The sequence below is a fragment of the Sus scrofa genome, chromosome 6 (genome assembly GCF_000003025.6).
Source record: "Sus scrofa isolate TJ Tabasco breed Duroc chromosome 6, Sscrofa11.1, whole genome shotgun sequence".
Classification (NCBI taxonomy): Eukaryota; Metazoa; Chordata; class Mammalia; order Artiodactyla; family Suidae; genus Sus; species Sus scrofa.
The window spans coordinates 108626066-108649331 of record NC_010448.4 but is presented as its reverse complement, the minus strand read 5'-3'; the positions used below and the strand labels follow the sequence as shown (position 1 = coordinate 108649331).

At 44.1% G+C, this 23266-nt stretch overlaps 1 protein-coding gene across 2 annotated transcripts in view; it reads right to left on the bottom strand.

Annotated features, from left to right (window-relative positions):
- The window catches only part of LAMA3 (laminin subunit alpha 3), a 256883-nt gene that overhangs the window by 156369 nt on the left and 77248 nt on the right, over positions 1-23266 (bottom strand). For both annotated transcript variants that reach the window (XM_003482042.4, XM_021096186.1), the window contains 3 exons: positions 8587-8677; positions 7357-7488; positions 5733-5795 (listed from right to left, as the gene is read on the bottom strand). In XM_003482042.4, the coding sequence (XP_003482090.3) occupies positions 5733-5795; positions 7357-7488; positions 8587-8677 (286 nt within the window). The remainder of the gene's footprint in view (positions 1-5732; positions 5796-7356; positions 7489-8586; positions 8678-23266) is intronic.

Sequence of the window (23266 nt, the reverse complement as noted above, 5' to 3'; positions counted from 1 at the left end):
GTGTCAAGAGCCATCTTTCTAAAACGTCAACCTTTTCAATTCACTTTCCATTCTAAATTCCTCAATGGGGACCCAATGCCTGCAGGACATAAGCCGAAGTCTTTGACATGTGGGACGCAGTAGACCCTTCAAAATCTTCCAGGCTGCCAGAGCCCAGGCTGTACCTCTGTGCAAACTAGAAAAAGGTATTCCTTTCTTAAGATGTTTTCCTATTATTTGCTGTCAAATTGCCACCATACAGATACAAATCTGTGATGTCCTCAATGGATGTGACGCCCCCGGAGATGCCACGCAGGTGTGCACGGCAGCCTGCATGTCTGAACTCTTCTCTTCCACACGTGGAATCTCCCCTACCCTAAGGTTCAGTCCCAGTGACCTACTGCCACACCTATCCATCCCCATGTCTTCTCTCAGCGGCCCCTCTGCCTGCCTAACTCCTTCGCCCGCCAAGACTCGGCTCAGATGACTCCTCCAGGTCCGGGGAAGCCCTTGCAGAAGCTCAATCTCCTTCCTTCCTTCTTCCCCTCCCACCTGCCTTTCCTCCCTTTCTCTGTAAGGAGCTGTAAGGATGCCCTGCGTTTGCTCCCATGGCTCTGTGTCCTTGCTGGGTCACAGCATTAACTCCCGTTGTTGTCACGGCCTGTGTGCCTCCCACAGGGCCTGGAAGCTCCCAGGGAGCAGGAACTGGGAGCAGGCCACTGCCTTGGCAGTGCCCAGTACACAGGAGGCACTTAAGAGTTTCATGAATGAAGAATGTGCTAACTATTCAAGACGACCACTCTCTTTGGTAAACACCATTCTTTGAATTCTATTTCACTGGCATCTACACAGGGTCTCCAAACACAGATAAGAACTCTTCATCTGTCCCTCTCTAAGCTTTAATTGGCAGGTCTCCATGCCAGCAGTGACTGCCCCACCCCTCCAGGCAGGTGAAGTGCCCAGCCTGGGGAGGGACACAGCAGGAAGGCACCCCCAGTGGCTATCAGAGCTCTCATCATTAGCACGTGCCCAGCCCCCACCACACTGCCTCAACACTTTGGCAATGGCCAAGCTGCTCCTTACAGTCACTGGGGATTCAAAACCTTCTTGTGGTATTTGGCAAGAAACCTCTGGGCAGCCACGTCTTCAGGCCAAATGGGCTGCTTTACAAAATATCCCAAGATTATATCCGTCTCCTAAAGCAAGACCTACAGTCTTTCTGCAGCTGTGGATTTTGTTGTCACGGCTCTTTGTTTGAACCTGGAGGAGTAAAAATGTACCCATGCCAGTGTCCTTCTAGAGTGACTGTTTTGTATATTCCGTCATTTACAAAAAGACGACTTGAAGATACGCCTACTAAACAGCGACTTCCTAAACATAACTGTTAAGTGGTTATAAATATAAATAATCACTTGGACCCAGAAAATCCAAATACTATCCGGCATCATGAAATATAATGAAAAACCTAAAAATATTCCTAACTGCAAAATTATTGTCCTTTTGCTTCAAGTGTCTGGAATTGAGCATATGGATTTTCTAGAACAGAAGTTCTCCATCTTGGCTGTACACTAGAATCTCCTGGTAAAATATCATTGCTTGGGTATGGAATCCCAAATGCAAAGATGCTGATATAATCCCCCAATCTGTCAACTCTGGCCTGAGGGCCAGATCCATCCCTCTTTTTTTTTTTTTTTTAGGGCCGCACCCACGGCATATGGAAGTTCCCAGGCTAGGAGTCTAATTGGAGTTGCAGCTGCCGGTCTACACCACAGTCACAGCAACGCCAGATCCAAGCCACGTCTGCGACCTACACCACAGCTCACGGCAATGCCAGATCCTTAATCCACTGAGCAAGGCCAGGGATGGAATCCCCAACCTCTTAGTTCCTAGTCAGATTCGTTTCCACTGCGCCACAACGGGAACTCCCATCCTTGTTTGGGTAAACAAAGTTTTACTAGCACACAGCCAAGCTCATTCATTCACATCTTGTCGACGGTTCTTCTCATGTTACAACAGCAGAGTTGAGCACTTGCAACGTTACCTACAAAGCTGGAATATTTACTATCTTCATCTTTACGGAAAAGTCTGCCAACTACTAAACAGGAACTTCTACTAACTACAGCGATGGTTCTTAATGAGACACACCTCAGAATCATCTGGAAAACCTGTTCAAAATACCAGCCTGGGCTTCACCCCTGGAAATCTAGATTAAGATCTGGGAGTGAAACAGGGAGTTCTAAACCCAGCCCTGTTTAATTACCACCGTATTAGAAGACATGAAAGCATCAATGGGCCTTAATGAATTAAAATTCCCAGCACCAGGAGGGACATGGCCTTATCTAGCGCTGTGTATCCCCTGGCAGTTGAGATGTTTGTGCTTCTTAACAGTCCTTCCAGAAGTTAGGCCCCAAATTGGATGTTTTTAAAATGCTTTAGTAGAAAACCTAATTGAAGTGGATATCTGTGCCTTCAAATTCCCAAACAAACCTAATTGCACTATTTGAAACTTCTTTTCCTCAAGGCTGTGTTCTAAGGCTTCCCAAATAGTTTGTAACAGATGCCTGAACTTCCCTTCAAGTTCAATTAAACGTCTTTTCCTGAAATCACCACCAGTGTACTTGGAGAGAAAGGAACGGGCAAACAAAGGGTTTACTGGAAAGAGACCCTACGTGGAAGATCTAAAACATGCCTGCAGAAGGAAACCGAGGATGCGTGGTGTCATCCAGGCTCAAAACCTGAGCTCCATTCTCGTCAAATAACTAACATGTAGGAAACACTCTCTGGTACCCACTGTGGGCAGGACTCCCGGCAGGTGCTGTGGGGATCAGAAAGCAAGTCAAACATCGCTATTGTCCCAAGTGGCCAAGGGAGTGATGATGGCTAAAGACAACACCCCAAGGTATGGGAAGCTGGGTACAAGCAGAGAGACAGAACAGAAGCAGGAAACAAGCACCGGAAGGGAGGCTGGGTCACAGGGCTGCCCCCGGTGAGCCCTTGTGCTGTCCCCAAATACTATGACATGCCCCACGCCCATCCACGCCTCCCAAGTTCCAGGAAGGCTCTTTCACACCTTCTCTCTCCTCAACCCTGGGGCCTCTTCCCCACTTTCTGCCTGACCTTGAGTCCTCTTTCTTTCTTTCTTCCTTTTTTTATTTTGTCTTTTTTTTTTTTTTTTTTTTTTTTTGTCTTTTTACCATTTCTTGGGTCGCTCCCGCAGCATATGGAGATTCCCAGGCTAGGGGTCGAATCAGAGCTGTAGCTGTCGGCCTACACCAGAGCCACAGCAACGCAGGATCCAAGCCGCATCTGCAACCTACACCACAGCTCACGGCAATGCTGGATCGTTAACCCACTGAGCAAAGGCAGGGATCGAACCCGCAACCTCATAGTTCCTAGTCAGATTCGTTAACCACTGCATCACAACGGGAACTCGTATTTTGTCTTTTTAGAGCTGTCCGAGTGGCATATGGAGGTTTCCAGGCTAGGGGCGGAATCGGAGCTGTAGCCACTGGCCCACATCGCAGCCACAGCAACGCCAGATCCAAGCCATGTCTGCGACCTACACCACGGCTCATGGCAATGCCAGATCCTTAACCCTCTGAGCGAGGCCAGGGATCGAACCTGTGTCCTCATGGATGCCAGTCAGATTTGTTTCTGCTGAGCCACGATGGGAAGGCTCTGATTCCTATCTCACAAAGGAAAAAAGACCAGGAGAGAGCGCCCTCACACTCCCACACGGGTCCACCCACTGCCCCAGCCCTGCATGTGCCCGCTCCTCCTCGCTGACAGCCTGAGCAGCTCAGTACAGGGCTCGTCCTCCTTGTGGGCTCCTTCTGGAAGCCTGGGAGCCACCCAGTCCTCCCGTTCCCTCACAGTCCACTTCACCAGCAACATCCCCACTCCAGACAAGTCCTGCCGGATCCATCCTCAGATTAGACACATGGTCTGTCCACTTCTGGCCACCTCCACTGATACCTCCTGGGTCCCAGACGCCACCCTCTCTTCCTCAGGGATCATCACCGCGATGGCTTCCCTGCTTCTTCTCTTCTCCTGCAATTGGTTTTCACCACAGTCTCCAGACAGACCCTAACGCAACGTCATTTCCCTGTGCCAAACTCTCCCAGCTCCCGGCTCATCAGAGTAGAGAGTAAGTCTTTGACGTGGCTGAGCTACGATCTGGTCCCCAGAACATCCCCCTTCACCGCTTCCCTTGTGCTCCCCCCGCTTTCACACACCTGGTCTCCTTCTGATCTGGGAACACCCCTGGCATGTCCTGCCTTAAGGACTTTGCACTTGCTCTTTCCTGCATCTGGATGCTTCTCCCCAGACACCTGCAGGGCCCAGCCCTCAGCCCCTGGACGTCCCTGCTTAATCATCTCTTCAGAGAGGGCTTCCCTGACAACCTACTCACATATGCAAACCTCACGTTCCCGAACCTCTCTCGGCCTTATTGTCTAATTTATTCCACGGCCCTGATGGTTGCTGCCACCTCCAGCCCATACCCAGAGCTACAGTCTTTTTGTAGAACCTGAACTCCTTGGGCAAAGATGCCCTCCAGAGACTATGCTCTTGTCTGATCACCAGGGCCCCTTCTGTGCTCGCCCACACCCTGGATGCACCAGGAGGGTGGGGGGTGGGGGGTCCACGTGCTCTCAGCATGACCTCCACCTGAGCGAGACAAGCACGTGCCCACCAGGTCTTCCCTTTCCTGGGTGATCCAAACCTGACCCAGATGGCCGTGGGCTATGTGCCTGCGATGTGCCCTTATATGGGTGCCCACATGCCCTTCTGAGTGTGTGTGTGTGTGTGTCCCTGTATGTGCCATTGTGGGTTCACATGGGGAACTGCCCAGAGCTCCAGAATTGAACCCAAAACCTGGAACATACTCATGTGGGTTAATTTACACCTACAGTGTGAATGACTCCCATGTGAAAGAAGTTCCTTGTGCAAATACAGCCCCGCTTATCATAATCTAGCATGTTAGTGATTTTACTGGTTGATATATTAAATATATAAACCTTCCCCCGCCCCCGGCGCCACCTCACTGAAATATAAGCTCCCGGAGTGCTGAGAAATGTGTTTCACTGCCAAGTCCCCAGCAGCCGGAACAGTGCTAACAGGGGTCATAAAATATTTGCAGAATCAGCACCTCTGATGCCCCAAAGGCTGCTTCCTGCAGACCCCTGCCACTCTCTCTCCCTGGGTGCTTTTCTGGCTGCAGGAGCTCCCCACATAGTTAATGCCCCTAAGGAGCAGGTGACTGAAGTGAGATAAGGCTGAGCAAGTTCTCTGCTACCCCCCAGAGCTGCTCAGACGGCTGCGGCTGCAGCTCCAGGTGTAAGGCACGACCTTGCTCGCTACCAAATCTCCCCAGGTCTCACTCCCTCGCTGCGTTTCCTGGGGTCACCTCCCAAATTAACTGCCTGCACTCAATTCCTTTCTCAGAGTCTCTTGATGGAGAGCCAAACAGCAGAGTAGGGAACTGACTGCCCCTGAAGGTTTCTGAGCAAGCCAGCAGCATACAATCCCAGCTCTGCCTAGTGTCCGTCAGGTAGGTAGGTACCTTTGCAAGGGACAGACTGGAATAGAGAATGATGGGGGTTGAGGAGCCCGAAGGGGACACACCGCCAGGCACCACCTTGGTCCCACATAAGAGAAGCTGAACTTGGACACAGACCTGTGCCTAGGAAGTAGGAAAGGAACATGAAGCATAATATTTTCATGGAAGTTAAACCAAAAGAGAAGTTACTTACCTTTTAAATCTCCAGCTACTGGACCTTTGGGACTTGGAGTAGATGCAGGGAAAATGGGAATTCCTAGAAAAATAGTTTGTCAAAAAAATACAGAGAAGGATTAAGGAGATGGTAAAGGAAAAGATAAAGTTGCCCTAACCAGGAGCGCTCTCGAACTTAGTGAAAGAAGCATGTGGAGAGTAATTGAAAGACGGGCAATGTTGCTTTACTTAAAATGCATCTGGGAACAGAATCTGGATGGTCAGACATTGTGATCCATATATTAATGTGAAGAAATGGACATTTTGTGCTCATAGTAGCAAAGTCCCAATCCAGCAGGACTGAGCTAGGCTTCTTTGGCATCTTTGCTGTTTTGTTGTTGTTGCTGTTGTTCTTGGATTTTTTTGTCTTTTCTCTTTTTAGGGCCGCACCGGCGGAATATGGCAGCTCCCAGGCTAGGGGTCCAATCGGAGCTGTAGTCGCCGGCCTATGCCACAGCCGCAGTAATGCCAGATCCGAGCCGCGTTTGCAACCTACACCACAGCTCATGGCAACGCTGGATCCTTAACCCATTGAGTGAGGCCAGGGATGGAACCTGCGTCATCATGGATACTAGTTGGGTTCATTAACCACTGAGCCACAACGGGAACTCTGTCTTTATTGTTTTTTAATGTAAAATTGAGACTAGCTTCTAAAAGTGTTTTCCTTCAAGTTTTTCCCTAAAATTGCGCTTACGCAAATGCAATTTCTGCTCAGCCTCTATCCAATAATCACAGATTCTAAACTGATGCAGCCCTGATTCAGTGCTACTGAGTGTGGGCTTAAAAACTGGTTCCTTTAACTAGAAGATGATCCTATAATTCATCCTCCAAACTGGAACACTCAACAGTGGAAATGGGCCCTAGTTTAAGCACGACCCTGGGACAGCAGGTGGGAACCAGGACAGATGATGACCCCATGCATGTGTCCTGTCCACACATTCCCCACAACTCCACATGCTTTTCCTGGGGTGGTAGAGTTGTGAGGTGGGAATGGGTGAGAACAAATGCAGCAATGGGGTTGCCCCTTCCTGAGACAATGCTTCTCTGTCCTAACTCCAAAGTCCAGTTTTTATGCCACCGAAGGACCAAGAGCATCATGGCTCTTGTCACAAGCTGCATGGCTGATCTCACAGACGCTCCTCCCTCATGTTCTAGGGTGTTTCCCGCATTTGCACATTTGTTCTCTCCGAGATCCTGAGACATTCCCTTAGGTCATGGCAGTGGGAAGGGGCAGACACATCCCCCGCCATCAGAAATACAACACACACAATGTGTGTGCAAATGAACATCTGGAAGCCCATGATGTTTCTTCTAGGTTTACTCATGGATCATTAGCAAGCTGAAATTGACGCTATTTGACCGTTGACCTGCTGAGACGGACGGTACTGTCTATAGCACAGCCTAACACTTTGGAAATAAATAACAGGACAAAATATGCTTACATAAATGTAATGTTCCAAACTTCGGGAAACACTATCATGCAAATACCACCTCCCTGGCCCCACTTCTGTCCCCAGGCCCCCAGCCATGCCCCCAAGGGTTGAGGCACAAAGCCCAGGTGAGTGCCGAAAAGCAAGGCCCCTTCCTTCCGCCCCAGGACTTACTCAAGCAAAATGGGAAATGATAGTAGCCGGCTGCGCACTCCTCACAGTGGTCTCCTCGGAAATTGAACTTGCAGGTGCAGCGGCCAGAGCCCTGTTCACAGGCCTCTGCGTGCTCGGGGTTACACCTGCAGGCTAAGAGAAATTCCAAAGGGATTGAGAAATCTCAAGGGATGTGTCCTTTGCTGCACCTCATAAGGTAAATATGTCCTGATAACTTCTCAAGCGACATTGACTACTTCCTCATTGGTCCACAGGGATTCTCGAAAGGGCCCAACCTATCTTCCACCTCATGGCTGGCTGATGGTTTGCCTTGACTTCAGGGGCCATCAGAGACAAGCACTGATAAGCAGCCACACCAAGCTCTCAAGAACGGGCTTTATTGTACTGAGCATGCCCAGCTCACTGTGCAGGATGCCAACCTGCACCAACCAGCATCAGAGGGACCGGATGGGTATGTGTTGTAGCCCCACCAGGTTTTCTGTGCACAACCTCTCCTGACCATGAGCCAACTGTGGATAGCCACACTGTGATCCTTGTTACATAGCTGTCATGTGGACACAAGTGCAAGATGCCTAGATATTGAGATTTAACCTGTGGACAGGCCAGCAAGACTGCACCCATAACCCAAATCAGAACCACGTGATATGACTCACTGAAAGCAGGTTTTGCAACCAACATGGTTTTTAAGTATTTGCATTCTGGAGGAATGTACTTGGGGTGTACAATGCTTGGAAAGCCCCTCTCTTGGGAGCTTCCCTTGACCCAGCAAAAGTTCTCCCCTTGGACACCAAAAATACTGTCATAGCTCAGCTGAGTTCCTGTCCTGTGAGGAACTGGGAGACTGGAGAAACCGGAGCATCCCCCTAGCCCGACTCCTTCCGGTGTTCTTTGCTTAATCTGTTTAGAATTTATGTGTCCTGTGGATTCTTTATGCTCACGATCATAGAAACGTGTCAAAACAACCGAAAACATTTGCTGCAGGCTTAGTATTTTCCTAGGTAGTTTTGGTGGCATTTCATTTAATCTCGGAGGATAAATGATCATTTCCTTTTACATATAAGAAATCTGATGTGCAGAAAGACTATGGAACTGCCTGCGGTCACACAGCTAGTAAAGAGTAGAACCAATCATATAAAGAGAGAGAAAAATGAAGGGCATTACTAACCAGTCAGAATTTAGCCCATGACTTCCCTGAAGTCTAAGACACATCAAGTTGGAAATGAAACTTACGGATGCAGCCATCAGGGGCGTGGACCGGAACACCATACGGACGGTAATAACCCTTAGCACACTTTTCACAGTTTACACCAGCTGTGTTATGCTAGAAAGAAACAAAAGACATTTGGAGGGAAGAATACTGGAGAAGTGCTATTCATGCAGAGAAATAACACTGTCATACACAACTGTAATGTCAAAGTCACCAAAAGAAAAAAAAAAAAAAAAGCATTGATCTTGACCTTGAATCTCCAAGATTTACCACAGAACCCTGGCTTGAACTCCAGAATTTTTTTCCCATCGAAGAGGAAATGAGGGGAAGCCCCACGCACTGGACAACCCAGGTTTTCCCCTCCACTACTTAATGAAGCACCTGACATCTGAAGGAGCAAAACTCAAGAGGACCACTCTTCGAAGCTTCATTCAGTAACGATGAATGGATAAGTCACCCTTACATTTTACTCGAGGGATAAAGGGTCATGTGTGTATTTTTATCCTCTCCAACCTTGGAAGAAACTGCAGATACAGATGCTCTTCTCTCTTCATTCCAAAATCTATCCATTCTTTAGTCTGAAACCACTTCCCAAACATTTCTGCTACGGGAATGGAAAATGTAGGCATGAGTCTCATACACAGAACTCATTTTAAAGGACAATACAAGGCAGCCTTTGTATTTCATGGCTAATCCTTGTAATTGCCATAAAATCAAATTACCCAACATGCATCACCAATTTCCACGAACTGTATACTGTGGGTCTAGGTCAATTCTGCCTCTCTCTCTCTCTCTAATTCGGAAACAATCGGGGGGACAGCATTCTTTCATTAAAGGAAAAAAGGCAACAGGAAGTTAAAAAGAACAAATATAATACACTTTGACTCAAAAGGAGTCTACACAGAAACACAGAGAGGAGAACAAAGACCCTTTCTGTATCCTCTCCCCTATTTTAGATGATTTTATTAATCACAGACTTATTTATTACCACTCCTTGTCCTGTGGGCTAAAATCTGAATTCATTTTAACACTGAGGTCTAAAACCACACTGGCCACTTCTGACTTAACATTTACTTGCATAAACATCTTGGGCAAATAAGAAACAGCTGTGGTCTACCCGCTCTTGCATCACATGCCAATTAACCTCTCGATTCTGTTGCTTGCCACTGTTGCTTCTAATAGTCAGAAGACATCAGGTGTCCCATTTTTTTTTCCCCATTGGAATAAGAAATGAAGAAAAGTTTTCTGAAGTGGGTACCCCAGGTTCTCTCCTTTACCACAAGGTTTAGTAGGTGGAAATATCTGCTACAGAGAATATATATGTTGGCCATGGTGTGCAGCAACTTGACATGGAATCTCAGTTCCCAGACCAGGGATCGAACCCAGACCACAGTGGTAAAAGTACTAACCACTAAGCCACCAGGGAACTCCTGAAAAGTTTTTTTTTTTTTTTGGCTGTGCCCACAGCATGCAGAAGTTTCCGGGCCAGGGATCAAACCCGTGCCATAATTCTTAACTGTGCCACGGCTGCAGCAATGCCAGATCTTTAACCCACTGCACCACAGGGGAACTTCTAGAAGTTATATTTTTAAAACACAAAAAACTAACAAATACCCAAAAGTCAGCAACAAATCGGGCCAATGGACGAATACCTATAGTTTGCCTTCAAGTTCTTCATGGTTCTGTAGGACCCATACCACCTAAGAGCAAAATAAACCTCTTATCCACGGACACCAAGGTCATGGTTGGATCAAGGCCAGATGGAGATTCAAGAACAGTCATGCAAAGGATACATATAGATTGAAAGTGAAAGGCTGGGGAAAAGTATTTCATGCCAATAGACATGACAGAAAAGCAGGAGTTGCAACGCTCATATCAGACAAAATAGACTTTAAAACAAAAGACATAAAGAAAGACAAAGAAGGACACTATTTAATGATTAAGGGATCCATCCAAGGAGAGGATGTTACTATCATCAACATATATGCCCCAAACATAGGAGCACCCAGATACATACAACAAATATTAACAGACATAAAGGAGATATTGATGAGAATACAATCATAGTGGAGACCTAAATACCCCCTCACATCAATGGACAGATCCTCTAGACAGAAAACCAATAAAGCAACAGAGATCCTAAAGGAAACAATAGAAAAGTTAGACTTAATTGATATCTTCAGGACACTACATCCAAAAAAATCAGAATACACATTCTTCTCAAATGCTCATGGAACATTCTCAAGAATCGACCACATATTGGGACATAAAGCGAATCTCAATAAATTTAGGAGCATAGAAATTATCTCAAGTATCTTCTCTGACCACAATGCCATGAAATTAGAAATCAACCATGGGAAAAGGAAAGAGAAAAAACCTACTCCATGGAGACTAAACAACATGCTACTAAAAAACCAATGGGTCAATGAGGAAATCAAGAAGGAAATTAAAAACTATCTTGAAACAAATGATAATGAAGACACAACCTCTCAAAATCTATGGGATGCTGCGAAAGCAGTGCTCAGAGGGAAATTTATAGCAATCCAGGCCTTTCTCAAAAAGAAGAAAGATCCCAAATTGACAACTTAACCCTCCACCTAAATGAATTAGAAAAAGAAGAACAAAGAAGTCCTAAAGTCAGCAGAAGGAAGGAAATTGTAAAGATCAAAGAAGAAATCAATAAAATAGAGACTCAAAAAACAATAGAGAAAATTAATAAAACCAAGAGCTGGTTCTTTGAAAAGGTGAACAAAATTGATAAACCCCTGGCCAGACTCACTAAAAAGAGGAGAGAAAGAACCCAAATCACCAAAATTATAAATGAAAAAGGAGAAATCACAACGGATACAGCAGAAATACAAAAAACCATAAGAGAATACTATGAACAACTATATGGCAATAAGTTTGACAATCTGGAAGAAATGGACAATTTTCTAGAATCTTACAGCCTGCCAAAACTGAATCAAGCAGAAACAGACCAACTGAACAGACCAATCACTAGAAATGAAATTGAAGAGGTCATAAAATCACTCCCTACAAATAAAAGCCCAGGACCAGATGGCTTCACAGGTGAATTCTATCAAACATATAAAGAGGAATTGGTGCCCATCCTCCTTAAACTCTTTCAAAAGGTTGAAGAAGAAGGAATACTCCCAAAGACATTCTATGAGGCCACCATCACCCTCATTCCAAAACCAGGCAGAGATACCACCAAAAAAGAAAACTATCGTCCAATATCATTGATGAATATAGATGCAAAAATTCTCAACAAAATCTTAGCCAACCGAATCCAACAACATATCAAAAAAATTATACACCATGACCAGGTTGGGTTCATCCCAGGTTCACAAGGATGGTTCAACATACGCAAATCAATCAACATCATACACCACATTAACAAAAAAAAAGTCAAAAATCATATGATCATCTCAATAGATGCAGAAAAAGCATTTGACAAAGTTCAACATCCATTCATGATCAAGACCCTCGCCAAAGTGGGTATAGAGGGAACATTCCTGAATATACTCAAAGCCATTTATGATAAACCCACAGCAAATATAATCCTCAATGGGGAAAAACTGAAAGCCTTCTCACTCAAATCTGGAACAAGACAGGGATGCCCACTCTCACCACTGCTCTTCAACATCGTTTTGGAAGTCTTAGCCACAGCAATTAGACAAACAAAAGAAATCAAAGGCATCCATATAGGAAGAGAAGAGATCAAACTGTCACTGTATGCAGATGACATGATTCTATACCTAGAAAACCCTAAGGACTCAACCCCAAAACTCCTTGAACTGATTAATAAATTCAGCAAAGTGGCAGGATATAAGATTAACATTCAGAAGTCAGTTGCATTTCTGTATACCAGCAATGAAGCATTAGAAAAGGAATACAAAAATACGATACCTTTTAAAATTGTACCTCACAAAATCAAATACCTCGGAATACACCTAACCAAAGAGGTAAAGGACCTATATGCCGAGAACTATAAAACCTTAATCAAAGAAATCAAAGAAGATGTAAAAAAATGGAAAGATATTCCATGTTCCTGGATTGGAAAAATCAATATTGTGAAAATGGCCATCCTACCCAAAGCAATCTACAGATTCAATGCAATCCCTATCAAATTACCCATGACATTTTTCACAGAACTAGAACAAACAATCCAAACATTTATATGGAACCACAAAAGACCGAGAATCGCCAAAGCAATCCTGAGAAACAAAAACCAAGCAGGAGGCATCACTCTCCCAGACTTCAAGAAATACTACAAAGCCACAGTCATCAAAACAGTGTGGTACTGGTATCAAAACAGACAGACAGACCAATGGAACAGAATAGAGAATCTGGAAATTAACCCTGACACCTATGGTCAATTAATCTTTGACAAGGGAGGCAAGAACATCAAATGGGAAAAGGAAAGTCTATTCAGCAAGCATTGCTGGGAAACCTGGACAGCTGTATGCAAAGCAATGAAACTAGAACACACCCTCACACCATGCACAAAAATAAACTCCAAATGGCTGAAAGACTTAAATATACGACAGGACACCATCAAACTCCTAGAAGAAAACATAGGCAAAACACTCTCTGACATCAACATCATGAATATTTTCTCAGGTCAGTCTCCCAAAGCAATAGAAATTAGAGCAAAAATAAACCCATGGGACCTCATCAAACTGAAAAGCTTTTGCACAGCAAAGGAAACCCAAAAGAAAACAAAAAGACAACTTACAGAATGGGAGAAAATAGTTTCAAATGATGCAACTGACAAGGGCTTAATCTCTAGAATATACAAGCAACTTATACAACTCAACAGCAAAAAAACCAATCAATCAATGGAAAAATGGGCAAAAGACCTGAATAGACATTTCTCCAAGGAAGATATACAGATGGCCAGCAAACACATGAAAAAATGCTCAACATCGCTGATTATAAGAGAAATGCAAATCAAAACTACCATGAGATACCACCTCACACCAGTCAGAATGGCCATCATTAATAAATCCACAAATAACAAGTGCTGGAGGGGCTGTGGAGAAAAGGGAACCCTCCTGCACTGTTGGTGGGAATGTCAACTGGTACAGCCACTATGGAGAACAGTTTGGAGATACCTTAGAAATCTATACATAGAACTTCCATATGACCCCGCAATCCCACTCTTGGGCATCTATCCGGACAAAGCTCTACTTAAAAGAGACACATGCACCCGCATGTTCATTGCAGCACTATTCACAATAGCCAGGACATGGAAACAATCCAAATGTCCATCGACAGAGGATTGGATTCGGAAGATGTGGTATATATACACGATGGAATACTACTCAGCCATAAAAAAGGATGACATCATGCCATTTGCAGCAACATGGATGGAACTAGAGAATCTCATACTGAGTGAAATGAGCCAGAAAGACAAAGACAAATACCATATGACATCACTTATAACTGGAATCTAATATCCAGCACAAATGAACATCCCCTCAGAAAAGAAAATCAATCATGGACTTGGAGAAGAGACTTGTGGTTGCCTGATGGGAGGGGGAGGGAGCGGGAGGGATCGGGAGCTTGGGCTTATCAGTCACAACGTAGAATAGATTTACAAGGAGATCCCGCTGAATAGCATTGAGAACTATGTCTAGATACTCATGTTGCAACAGAAGAAATGGTGGGGAAAAACTGTAATTGTAATGTATACATGTAAGGATAACCTGACCCCTTGCTGTACAGTGGGAAAATAAATAAAATTAAAAAAAAAAAAAAAAAAAAAAGAACAGTCATGGCTCCATAATTTCTACATTGGAGGCATGGAGGAAGTAATCTGGCTGGATGGAGTAGGTGCCTGATTTTGCATGTAAGACAAGAGATGAGAAAGCCTCAGTTGCTCGGGCTAAAGCCTGGGGTGTTTGCCAATGGGATCAGTGCAACAGGTAAGCCCACCCTCCCCCCCCCCACCGCTTTTCCCCTGGCATCATCTAGAGAAGCTTTCTAAGGAACACCAACCTAGAAACCCCAGGCCCTATTCTGACAACGCTCAGGCCCTAAATCCTCTAAGTAGAATTTTCCAAGCTGCATTTCAATCTATCTTCAGGTAAATCCCATCTCTCTCTCACTCTCTTTTTCCCTCAATTCCTTGACCACACCTATGACACCGTTACTAGCTGCCCCCTCTAGGAAGCTCAGGTCCCAGGAGACTACTGGCAAGTGCACCCATGGCCCATATGCTCCCTGGGAAGCCCACATCTGATATTTCATCCAAAGACCAGAAAACAGGGTAAACCTCTATGACCTCTGACTCCCCACCCCTCACCCTGCTCACTCCCCTCTGGCCATGCAGGCCCCTTCCTCCCTTTGAAGGCCCTTTGCCCTGCAGTCTCCTCTGCCTGGAATGCTCTCCCCCAGACAGTGCCTGGCCCACTCTCTGGCTTCTTTCAAGTCTTTATTCAAATGCCACCTCTCAGAGAGTGAGGGAGTGGGATGGACGGTGAGTTTGGGGTTAGCAGATGCAAACTATTGCATTTGGAGTGGATAGGCAATGAGATCCTGCTGTATAGCACAGGGAACTATATCTAGTCACTTGTGATGGAGCATGACAGAGGATAATGTGAGAAAAAGAGTATATATATAGATAACTGGGTCACTTTGCTGCACAGCAGAAATCAACAGAATATTATAAATCAACTATAATAGAAAAAATAATTTTTTTTTTTTTTTTTTTATGGTCACACCTGTGACATACGGAAGTTCCCAGGCTAGGGTCCAATCGGAGCCACAGCTGCCAGTCTACGCCACAACTACAGCAACACCAGATCCAGACCGCATCTGCGACCTACCTACACCACAGCTTACAGCTACGCTGGATCCCCAACCCACTGAGTGAGGCCAGGAATGGAACCTGCATCCTTATGGACACTATGTCAGGTTCTTAACCCATTGAGCCACAGCAGGAAATCCAGAAAAAATAAAATCTTAAATAAAATAAAATAAAATGTCACATACCCCCAAACCAACACTTAAAACAATGGATGCAAGCTGCTTCCTGGGTGCCTCCAACATTTTGGAGCCACTATTGTCCTTGAGTCTCTATCTGGCCTTGATCCAACCATGACCTTGGTGTCCATGGGTAAGGGGTGTATCTTGCCCTCAGGTGGTGTGGGTCCTAGAGAATATTCAAAACTTGAAAGCAGGAGTTCCTGTTGTGACTCAGTGGTAACGAACCCGACTAGCATCCAGGAGGATGCGGGTTTGATCCCTAGCCTTGCTCAGTAGGTTAAGGATCGGTGTTGCCATGAGCTGTAGTATAGGTCACATACATGGCTTGGATCTTATGTTGCTGAGGCTGTGGTGAAGGCCGGCAGCTGCAGCTCTGATTTGACCCCCCAGCCTGGGAACCTCCACGTGCCACAGGTGCAGCCTTATTTTAAAATAAAAAAAAAAATTAAAAAAAAGAACTTTAGAATCAGTCTGTCAATCTTTATGAAAAATCTGGTGGAGACTGCACTGAATTTATAGCTTGGTTTTAGAGGGAGATGGCATATTTATAATACTGAGTCTGGAAATATTTTATGCCTCTCTCTATAGGTCTTCTTTTATAAACTTAAATAAGGCTTTATAGGTTTGAATACAGTTCCACAGTTAATTTCTTCTGTCTGTTGCCTGTTGGAGTACCTCCAAATTCTTCCAACAATCACAGCTGTACCCTCCTATACGGATCTGTTTCTGTTTTCTATCTGTCCAGAATCTCTTGAAACTGCTCATCTGTGGATGCTACTCTTTCTTAGTTTTTATGCTATTGTGGATTCTGGAAGGAGAGAGTGTTTTGCTTGTTGAATGTCTTTCCTGTCATTTTGTGGGATTTGTTGTAGGAAGGAACATAGCCATATGTACTCTGTCTGTTTCTTGATCCCATCTCTAAGCTTTGTGTGGTGTATGTGTGTATGTGTGTGTAAGAGAAAAAAAAACAAAAAAACAAAAACAGAGTTTGAAAATAGTGAAGGAGTTCCCATAGTGGCTCAGCAGAAACAAATCCAAGTAGTATCCATGAGGACGCAGGTTTGATCTCTGGCCTTGCTCAATGGGTCAGGGATCCAGGGTTGCCATGAGCTGCAGTGGGGGTCGAAGACACGGCTCTGATCCCCTGTTGCTGTGGTGTAAGCCGGCAGCTGCAGCTCCGATTCAATCCCTAGCCGGGGAACTTCCATATGCCACAGGTGCAGCCCTAAAAAAAAAAAAAATCATGCCTCCATGGAAAAAGTGAAAGACTCTGGTTTAGTTAACAGGGATAAAGTATCTTCAGGCTTCATCTAAAACAACAGGGAGACTCTTCAACCTTAATCGAGAGCAACATTATTTTACCAAAGAGAAAGAGATCAAGGAGTCGATCCAAAAATGTCGTGCACCCTGCCTTCTTTCATCAGTCTTCCCCCCATATCTTATTACCAAAAATTTCAAATTTCACGGTAAACACCTATAGCCTCTCTACTAGACTCAACAATTTGCTATACTTGCTTTTTCACATAATCATCTATCTATTCATTCTTCTATCCACCCACTAATCCATCTTATTTGTTACACAATTCAAAATAAACTGCGGATATCACTTACTTTCACTGATCTACTTTAGGATGCATATATTTAACTGGAGTTTAATGTTTGTAAAATTTATACACAAGGGCAAAACTCTTAATTGTACCTTCACTGAGGTATAACAAGCACCTATGTATCTGTGAAACCCAGATCGCTCTCTCGGTTCAGAACAATAGCACCACTCCAGAAAGGGTCCCCATGCCTCTTCCCAGGCAATCCCCATCAACAGCTCGGAGAGGCAACCACAGTTCCAATTTTTCCACTATTGATTAGTTTTGCCTGTTCCAGAATATGATCTAAATGGTCTCCATAAGATTCTCTTTTGGAAGTCTTCCTTCCCTTGGTACGATGCTATCAGGACTCTTGCATGTCGCTGGACCATCAGCAGGAGGTTGCTCTCTAATGCCCGCTGGTGTCCCACTGTATAAATATGCCAGTCTGTGTTCATCCAGTCTATTATTGATGGACACCTGGGCTATTTCCCATGTGTGGCTAATGTGCATAAAGCTGCTACCAATATAAACACACGGTTTCATTTCTGATGGATAAGTGCCTAAGAGTGGAGTTTGTGAGTCCTGGAGTAGACGTATGTTTAGTTTTATTTTAAAAACTGCCAGGCATTTTCCCAAAGTGGTCGTACCGCTTGTCAATCACACCAGTGATGCATGATAGGCTGCTCCACCGCCTCACCAAAATTGGGGGTAAATCACTGTAACTTTCATTTACATTTCTGATGAGTGATGATGCTCAGCCCTTTATGCTCTGCTTACTGGCCATTCATGCATCCACTTCTGTGTAGTGGCTATTCATGTCTTTTGCATTTGAATTGAGTTATGTGTCTTTTTACTATTGACCTGTGGGAGTTCTTTAGCAATCCTGGATACCAACCATTTGCCACATTTATGTTTTGGGGAATATTTTCTCCCCATGAATGGATTGTCTATTCATTTTCTTCCATGTCCTTTGTGAGCAGAAGTTTTTAATTTTTTTTTTTTTTTTAGGGCTGCACCCGCAGCATATGGAGGTTCCCAGGCTAGGGGTTGAATCGGAGCTACAGCTGCCAGCCTACACCACAGACACAGCAATGCAGGATCCTAGCCTCATCTGTAACATATATACACCACAGCTCATGGCAACACCAGATCCTTAACTCACTGGGCATGGCCAGGGATCAAACCCCCGTCCTCAGGATGCTACTCAGATTCGTTAACTGCTGAGCCACGAGGGGAAATCCAGAAGCTTTTAATTTTGAAGAAGTCTAACTTGTCAACTTTTCATGGTTATTGCTTTCTGTGACCTAAGAAAACTCTGCTCATTCTTGAATCACAAAGATATATACCTGCATTTTTCTCTAAAGCTTTTAAGTTTTAACTCTACTTTAGGTCTGATCCACATCAATTTAGATTTTGTATGTGATTTGAGGTCATGGGTCAAAGTTCATTTTTCCCATGTAAACATCCAGTTACTCCAGAACTGTTTGTTGAAACAATTTCCTCTTCTCTCTCCACCCTCTGCCATAGAATTGCTGTGGTACTTTTTTTTTCTTTTTTTCTTTTTTTTTGTCTTTTTGCTTTTCTAGGGCCACTCCCGCGGCATATGGAGGTTCCCAGGCTAGGGGTGGAATCGGAGCTGTAGCCACCGGCCTACACCAGAGCCACAGCAACGCGGGATCCGAGCTGCGTCTGCGACCTACAACACCGGATCCTTAACCCACTGAGTGAGGCCAGGGATTGAACCCGCAAACTCATGGTTTCTAGTCAGATTCGTTCATGCTGTGGTACTTTCACCAAAAATAAAATATCCAGAGTTCCCATCATGGCTCAGTGGAAACGAATCTGACTAGTATCCATGAGGACATGGGTTGGATCCCTGGCCTTGCTCAGTGGGTTAAGGATCTGACTTTGCCATGAGCTGTGGTGTAGGTCACAGACCAGCTTGGATTCCATGTTGCTGTGGCTCTGGTGTAGGCCCGAGGCTACAGTTCCGATTCGCCCCCTAGCCTGGGAACCTCCATATGCCGCGGGAGCGTCCCAAGAAATGGTAAAAAGACCAAAAAAAAAAAAAAAAAAAAAAAAAGCCCACATTGACTCTTCAGAGCAATTTGGGGAGAACTGATATTTTAATAATATGGAGTCTTCCAATCCACAAATATGTTACATCTTTATATTTATTTAGTCTTTCTAGATTTCTCTCAGCAAAGATTTTTAGCTTTAATATCAAGGCCTTACATGTCTTTTGTTAAACGTAATCCTAAGCATTTTATGTTTTTTGACACTTTTTAAATTGAACTTTAATTTCATTTTCCTATTGTTTGCTACTGATATATATAAATACAGTTAGTTTTTACATATGATTATTACATCCTGAAATATGACTACATTCAATTATTAGCTCTAGGAATTGTTTTGTATATTCCTTAGGCTTTTTTACATAAACAACCATGTCATCTACAAACACTACTTTTTCTTTTCCAATCTTAATAACCTTTATTTCTTTCTCTTGTTTTATGCACCAGTTAGGACCTCCAGGGCATGGTTTAACAGAAGTGGTGAAAAGCAAGCATCCTTCCTTGCTCCCAATCTTTAGAAGGAAAGAGTTCAATATTTCATCACAAATGTGATATTAGTTGCAGGGTTTTCATAAATACCTTTTATCAGATTGCAGACAGTCTAGTGCTTCTGCAACTTGAATGTGCATGCAAACCACTTGAGGGGCTTGTAATGTGTAGCAGAAGATCCCAGGATCTTTCACTTACACATGAAACCCTGGGACTTGTAACAAAGCCATGACTTACATTGACTTGTATTTTAATTAACTGTGAGGACAGATAACATAAAATTGATGGAACGAGAATGGTGGGTCTCTCTAAGGGTTTGTAGCCTTGGTTCCATATAAATGGGCATTTCATGTAAAGAGTGCCTCCTTAATGGCAACATTAACAAAATATCACTCTAAAAGCACACAAGACAGAGTGACAATATAGACCAAACTCATGAACATTTTATATAATTCTTTTTTTTTTTTTTTTTTTGGCTTTTTTAGGGCCGCCCCTGCAGCATATGGAATTTCCCAGGCCAGGGGTCCAATCAGAGCTGTGGCTGCCAGCCTATGCTACAGCCACAGCAATGCCAGATCTAAGCCGTATCTGTGATCTATACCACAGCTCACAGCAATGCTAGAGCATTAACCCACTGAGCAGGGCCAGGGATTGAACCCACATCCTCATAGATACTAGTAGGGTTGGTTACTGCTGAGCCACGGTGGGAACTTTCATGTAATTCTTAATGACTATCTCAAGGCAGATATGCATGTACCTTCCTCTGCCATACCTCCTCTTAGCTAAATTCCAGTGAACCCAATCGTCCTACAAAGGGAAGAAAAAAATCAGTGTTTCCTGTTTGGTGTCAATAGCAGACATCATTAGCTGATCATGATGCACTTCCTCCCTGAGTCTATGTTCAGAATCCATTTGAAAATAGGATTTAGCATCAGCACTGAAGTTTGATTTGTCTTCCTATCTTACAGCCTTTCTGCTATAAGATGAATAGCAGTCAGGATGACAACCAGAAATTCTTCCCTCCAGTTAGGCAAAGACCTAAATGAACAACCTAATCAACAGAGTTCGGGCAAATGTGCCTGAGTCCATTTTCCCTACAATCTCTAAATTACATCCAGTTAACCAGACTTTTTGTGTACCATAGGAAGAAATGGTGTCAGAACATCCTTTCAATTGCAAGTCACTTTCCTGACATCTTTTTAGAGCAGGGCTTACTGAATGTACATTTCCTATGATGACACACTCACTTCGATTTAAATAGTGCCTCATACAACTTAAACAACTCGACAGCAAAAAAACCCAACAACGCAATTGAAAAATGGCCAGAAGACCTGAATAGACATTTCTCCAAAGAGATATACAGGTGGCCAACAAGCACATGAAAAAATGCTCAACATCACTAATTATTAGAGAAATGAAAAACAAAACAACAATGAGGTACCACCTCACACTGGTCAGAATGGCCCTCATTAATAATTCTACAAACAACAAATGCTGGAGAGGGTGTGCAGAAAAGGGAACTCTCCTACATTTTTGGTGGGAATGTAAATTGGTACAACCACTATGGAAAACAGAATAGAGGTACCTCAGAAAACCAAATATAGATCTACCATATGACCCAGCAATACCACCCATAGGCATACATCCAGACAAGACTTTCACTGAAAAAAAATACATGCACCAGTATGTTCACTGCAGCACTATTCACAAAAGCCAAGACATGGGAACAACCTAAATTAAATGTCCATTGACAGATGAATGGATTAAGAAGACATGGTATAGGAGATGGGATTAAGATGGCAGAATAGAAGGACTGGAGCTCAACTTCTCTCCTAAAAACAACAAAATTTACAACCAAATGCTGAGCAATCTTCAACCAAATGGACCAGAAACTTTCAAAAAGATATCCTACTCCAGAAGACAAAGAGGAGGCCAAATCAAGAGGTAGGAGGAGTGATCATGTGATATAAGCAACCCCATACCTCCTGGGTGGGAAGCCCCACAGACTGGAACGTAACTGCTTCACAGAGACTTACCTATGGGAGTGAGAGTTCCAAGACCCACATCAAATTCCCAAGTGTGGGGATCTGGCACTGAGAGAAAGAGCCCCTGGAGCATCTGGTATCGAAGGCCAGTGCAGCTTGTGCACAAGAGCTCCACGGGACTGTGAGAAACAGAGACCCCATTCTTAAAAGGTGCACACAGACTTTCACGTACACTGGGTCCGAGAGCAAAGCAAAGTCTCCATAGGAATCTGGGTCTAACCTGACTGCAATTCTAGGAGGACATCCTGGGAAAACAGGGGTGAATGTGGCTTGTTGTGGGGGAAGGACATTGGAAGCAAAGCTCTTGGGAATATTCAGCAGTGTGCCTTTCTCTGGAGGTGGCCATTTTTGGAAAATATGGCCCCACCCATCAGCACTGAGAAGCCCCAGGCCAAACAACAATCCAGGTGGGATCAGAGTCATGCCCATGAGTAAACAGGCTGCCTAAAGACCCCCCAGGCACACAGCCAGCTCTAATTACCCCCAGAGACAAAGCCCCACCCACTAGAGGGATAGGAATCAGCCTCACCTACCAGTGGACAGGCACCAGTCCCTCCCATCAGGGAACCTACAGCAAGCCCCCATACCAACTTCAGCCACAGGGGGGAAGACACCAGAAGTAAGAGAGGCTACAAATCTATTATCTATAAAAAGGTCACCACACCAAAAACCTATAAAAATGAAAAGACAGAGAACTATAACTCAGATGAGGGAGAAAGGAAAAACCCCAGAAAATCAGCTAAGCGATCAGGAAATTCTCAGCCTCCAGGAAAAAGACTGATGCTGAAGATGATGCAAGACACTGGAAATAAACTGGAGGCAAAGATGGATAATTTACAGGAAACACTGAGCAAAGAGATACAAGATATAACACTTAAACAAGAAGAGATGCAGAATACAATAACTGAAATAAAAAATTCATTAGAAGCAGCCAACAGCAGAATACAGGAGGCAGAAGAACAAATAAGAGAGGTGGAGGACAAATTAGTGGAAATCACAGATGTGGAACAGAAAAGAGAAAAAAGATTGAAAATAAATGAAGTTCTCAGAGAACACTGGGACGTTAAATGTACCAACATCCGCATTATACGGGTGGCAGAAGGATGGAGAGAGAGAAAGGGACAGAAAAAATATTTGAAGAGATAATAGCCACAAGCTTTCCTAACATGGGAAAGGAAGCACTCGCTCAAATCCAGGAAGCACAATGAGTACCATATAAAATAAACCCAAGGAGGAATACCCTGAGACACATATGAATCAAACTGACCAAAATTAAAGACAAAGAAAAAATCTTGAAAGAAGCTAGGGAAAAGAAACAAGTAACATACAAGGGAACCCCGATAAGGTTATCAGCAGATTTTTCAGCAGAAACTCTGCAGGCCAGAAGGGAGTGGCATGATATATTTAACGTGATGAAAGGAAAAAACCTCCAACCAAGATTATTTGACCCAGCAAGGCTCTCATTCATATTTGAAGGAGAAATCAAAAGCTTCACAATAGGCAAAAGCTAAGAGA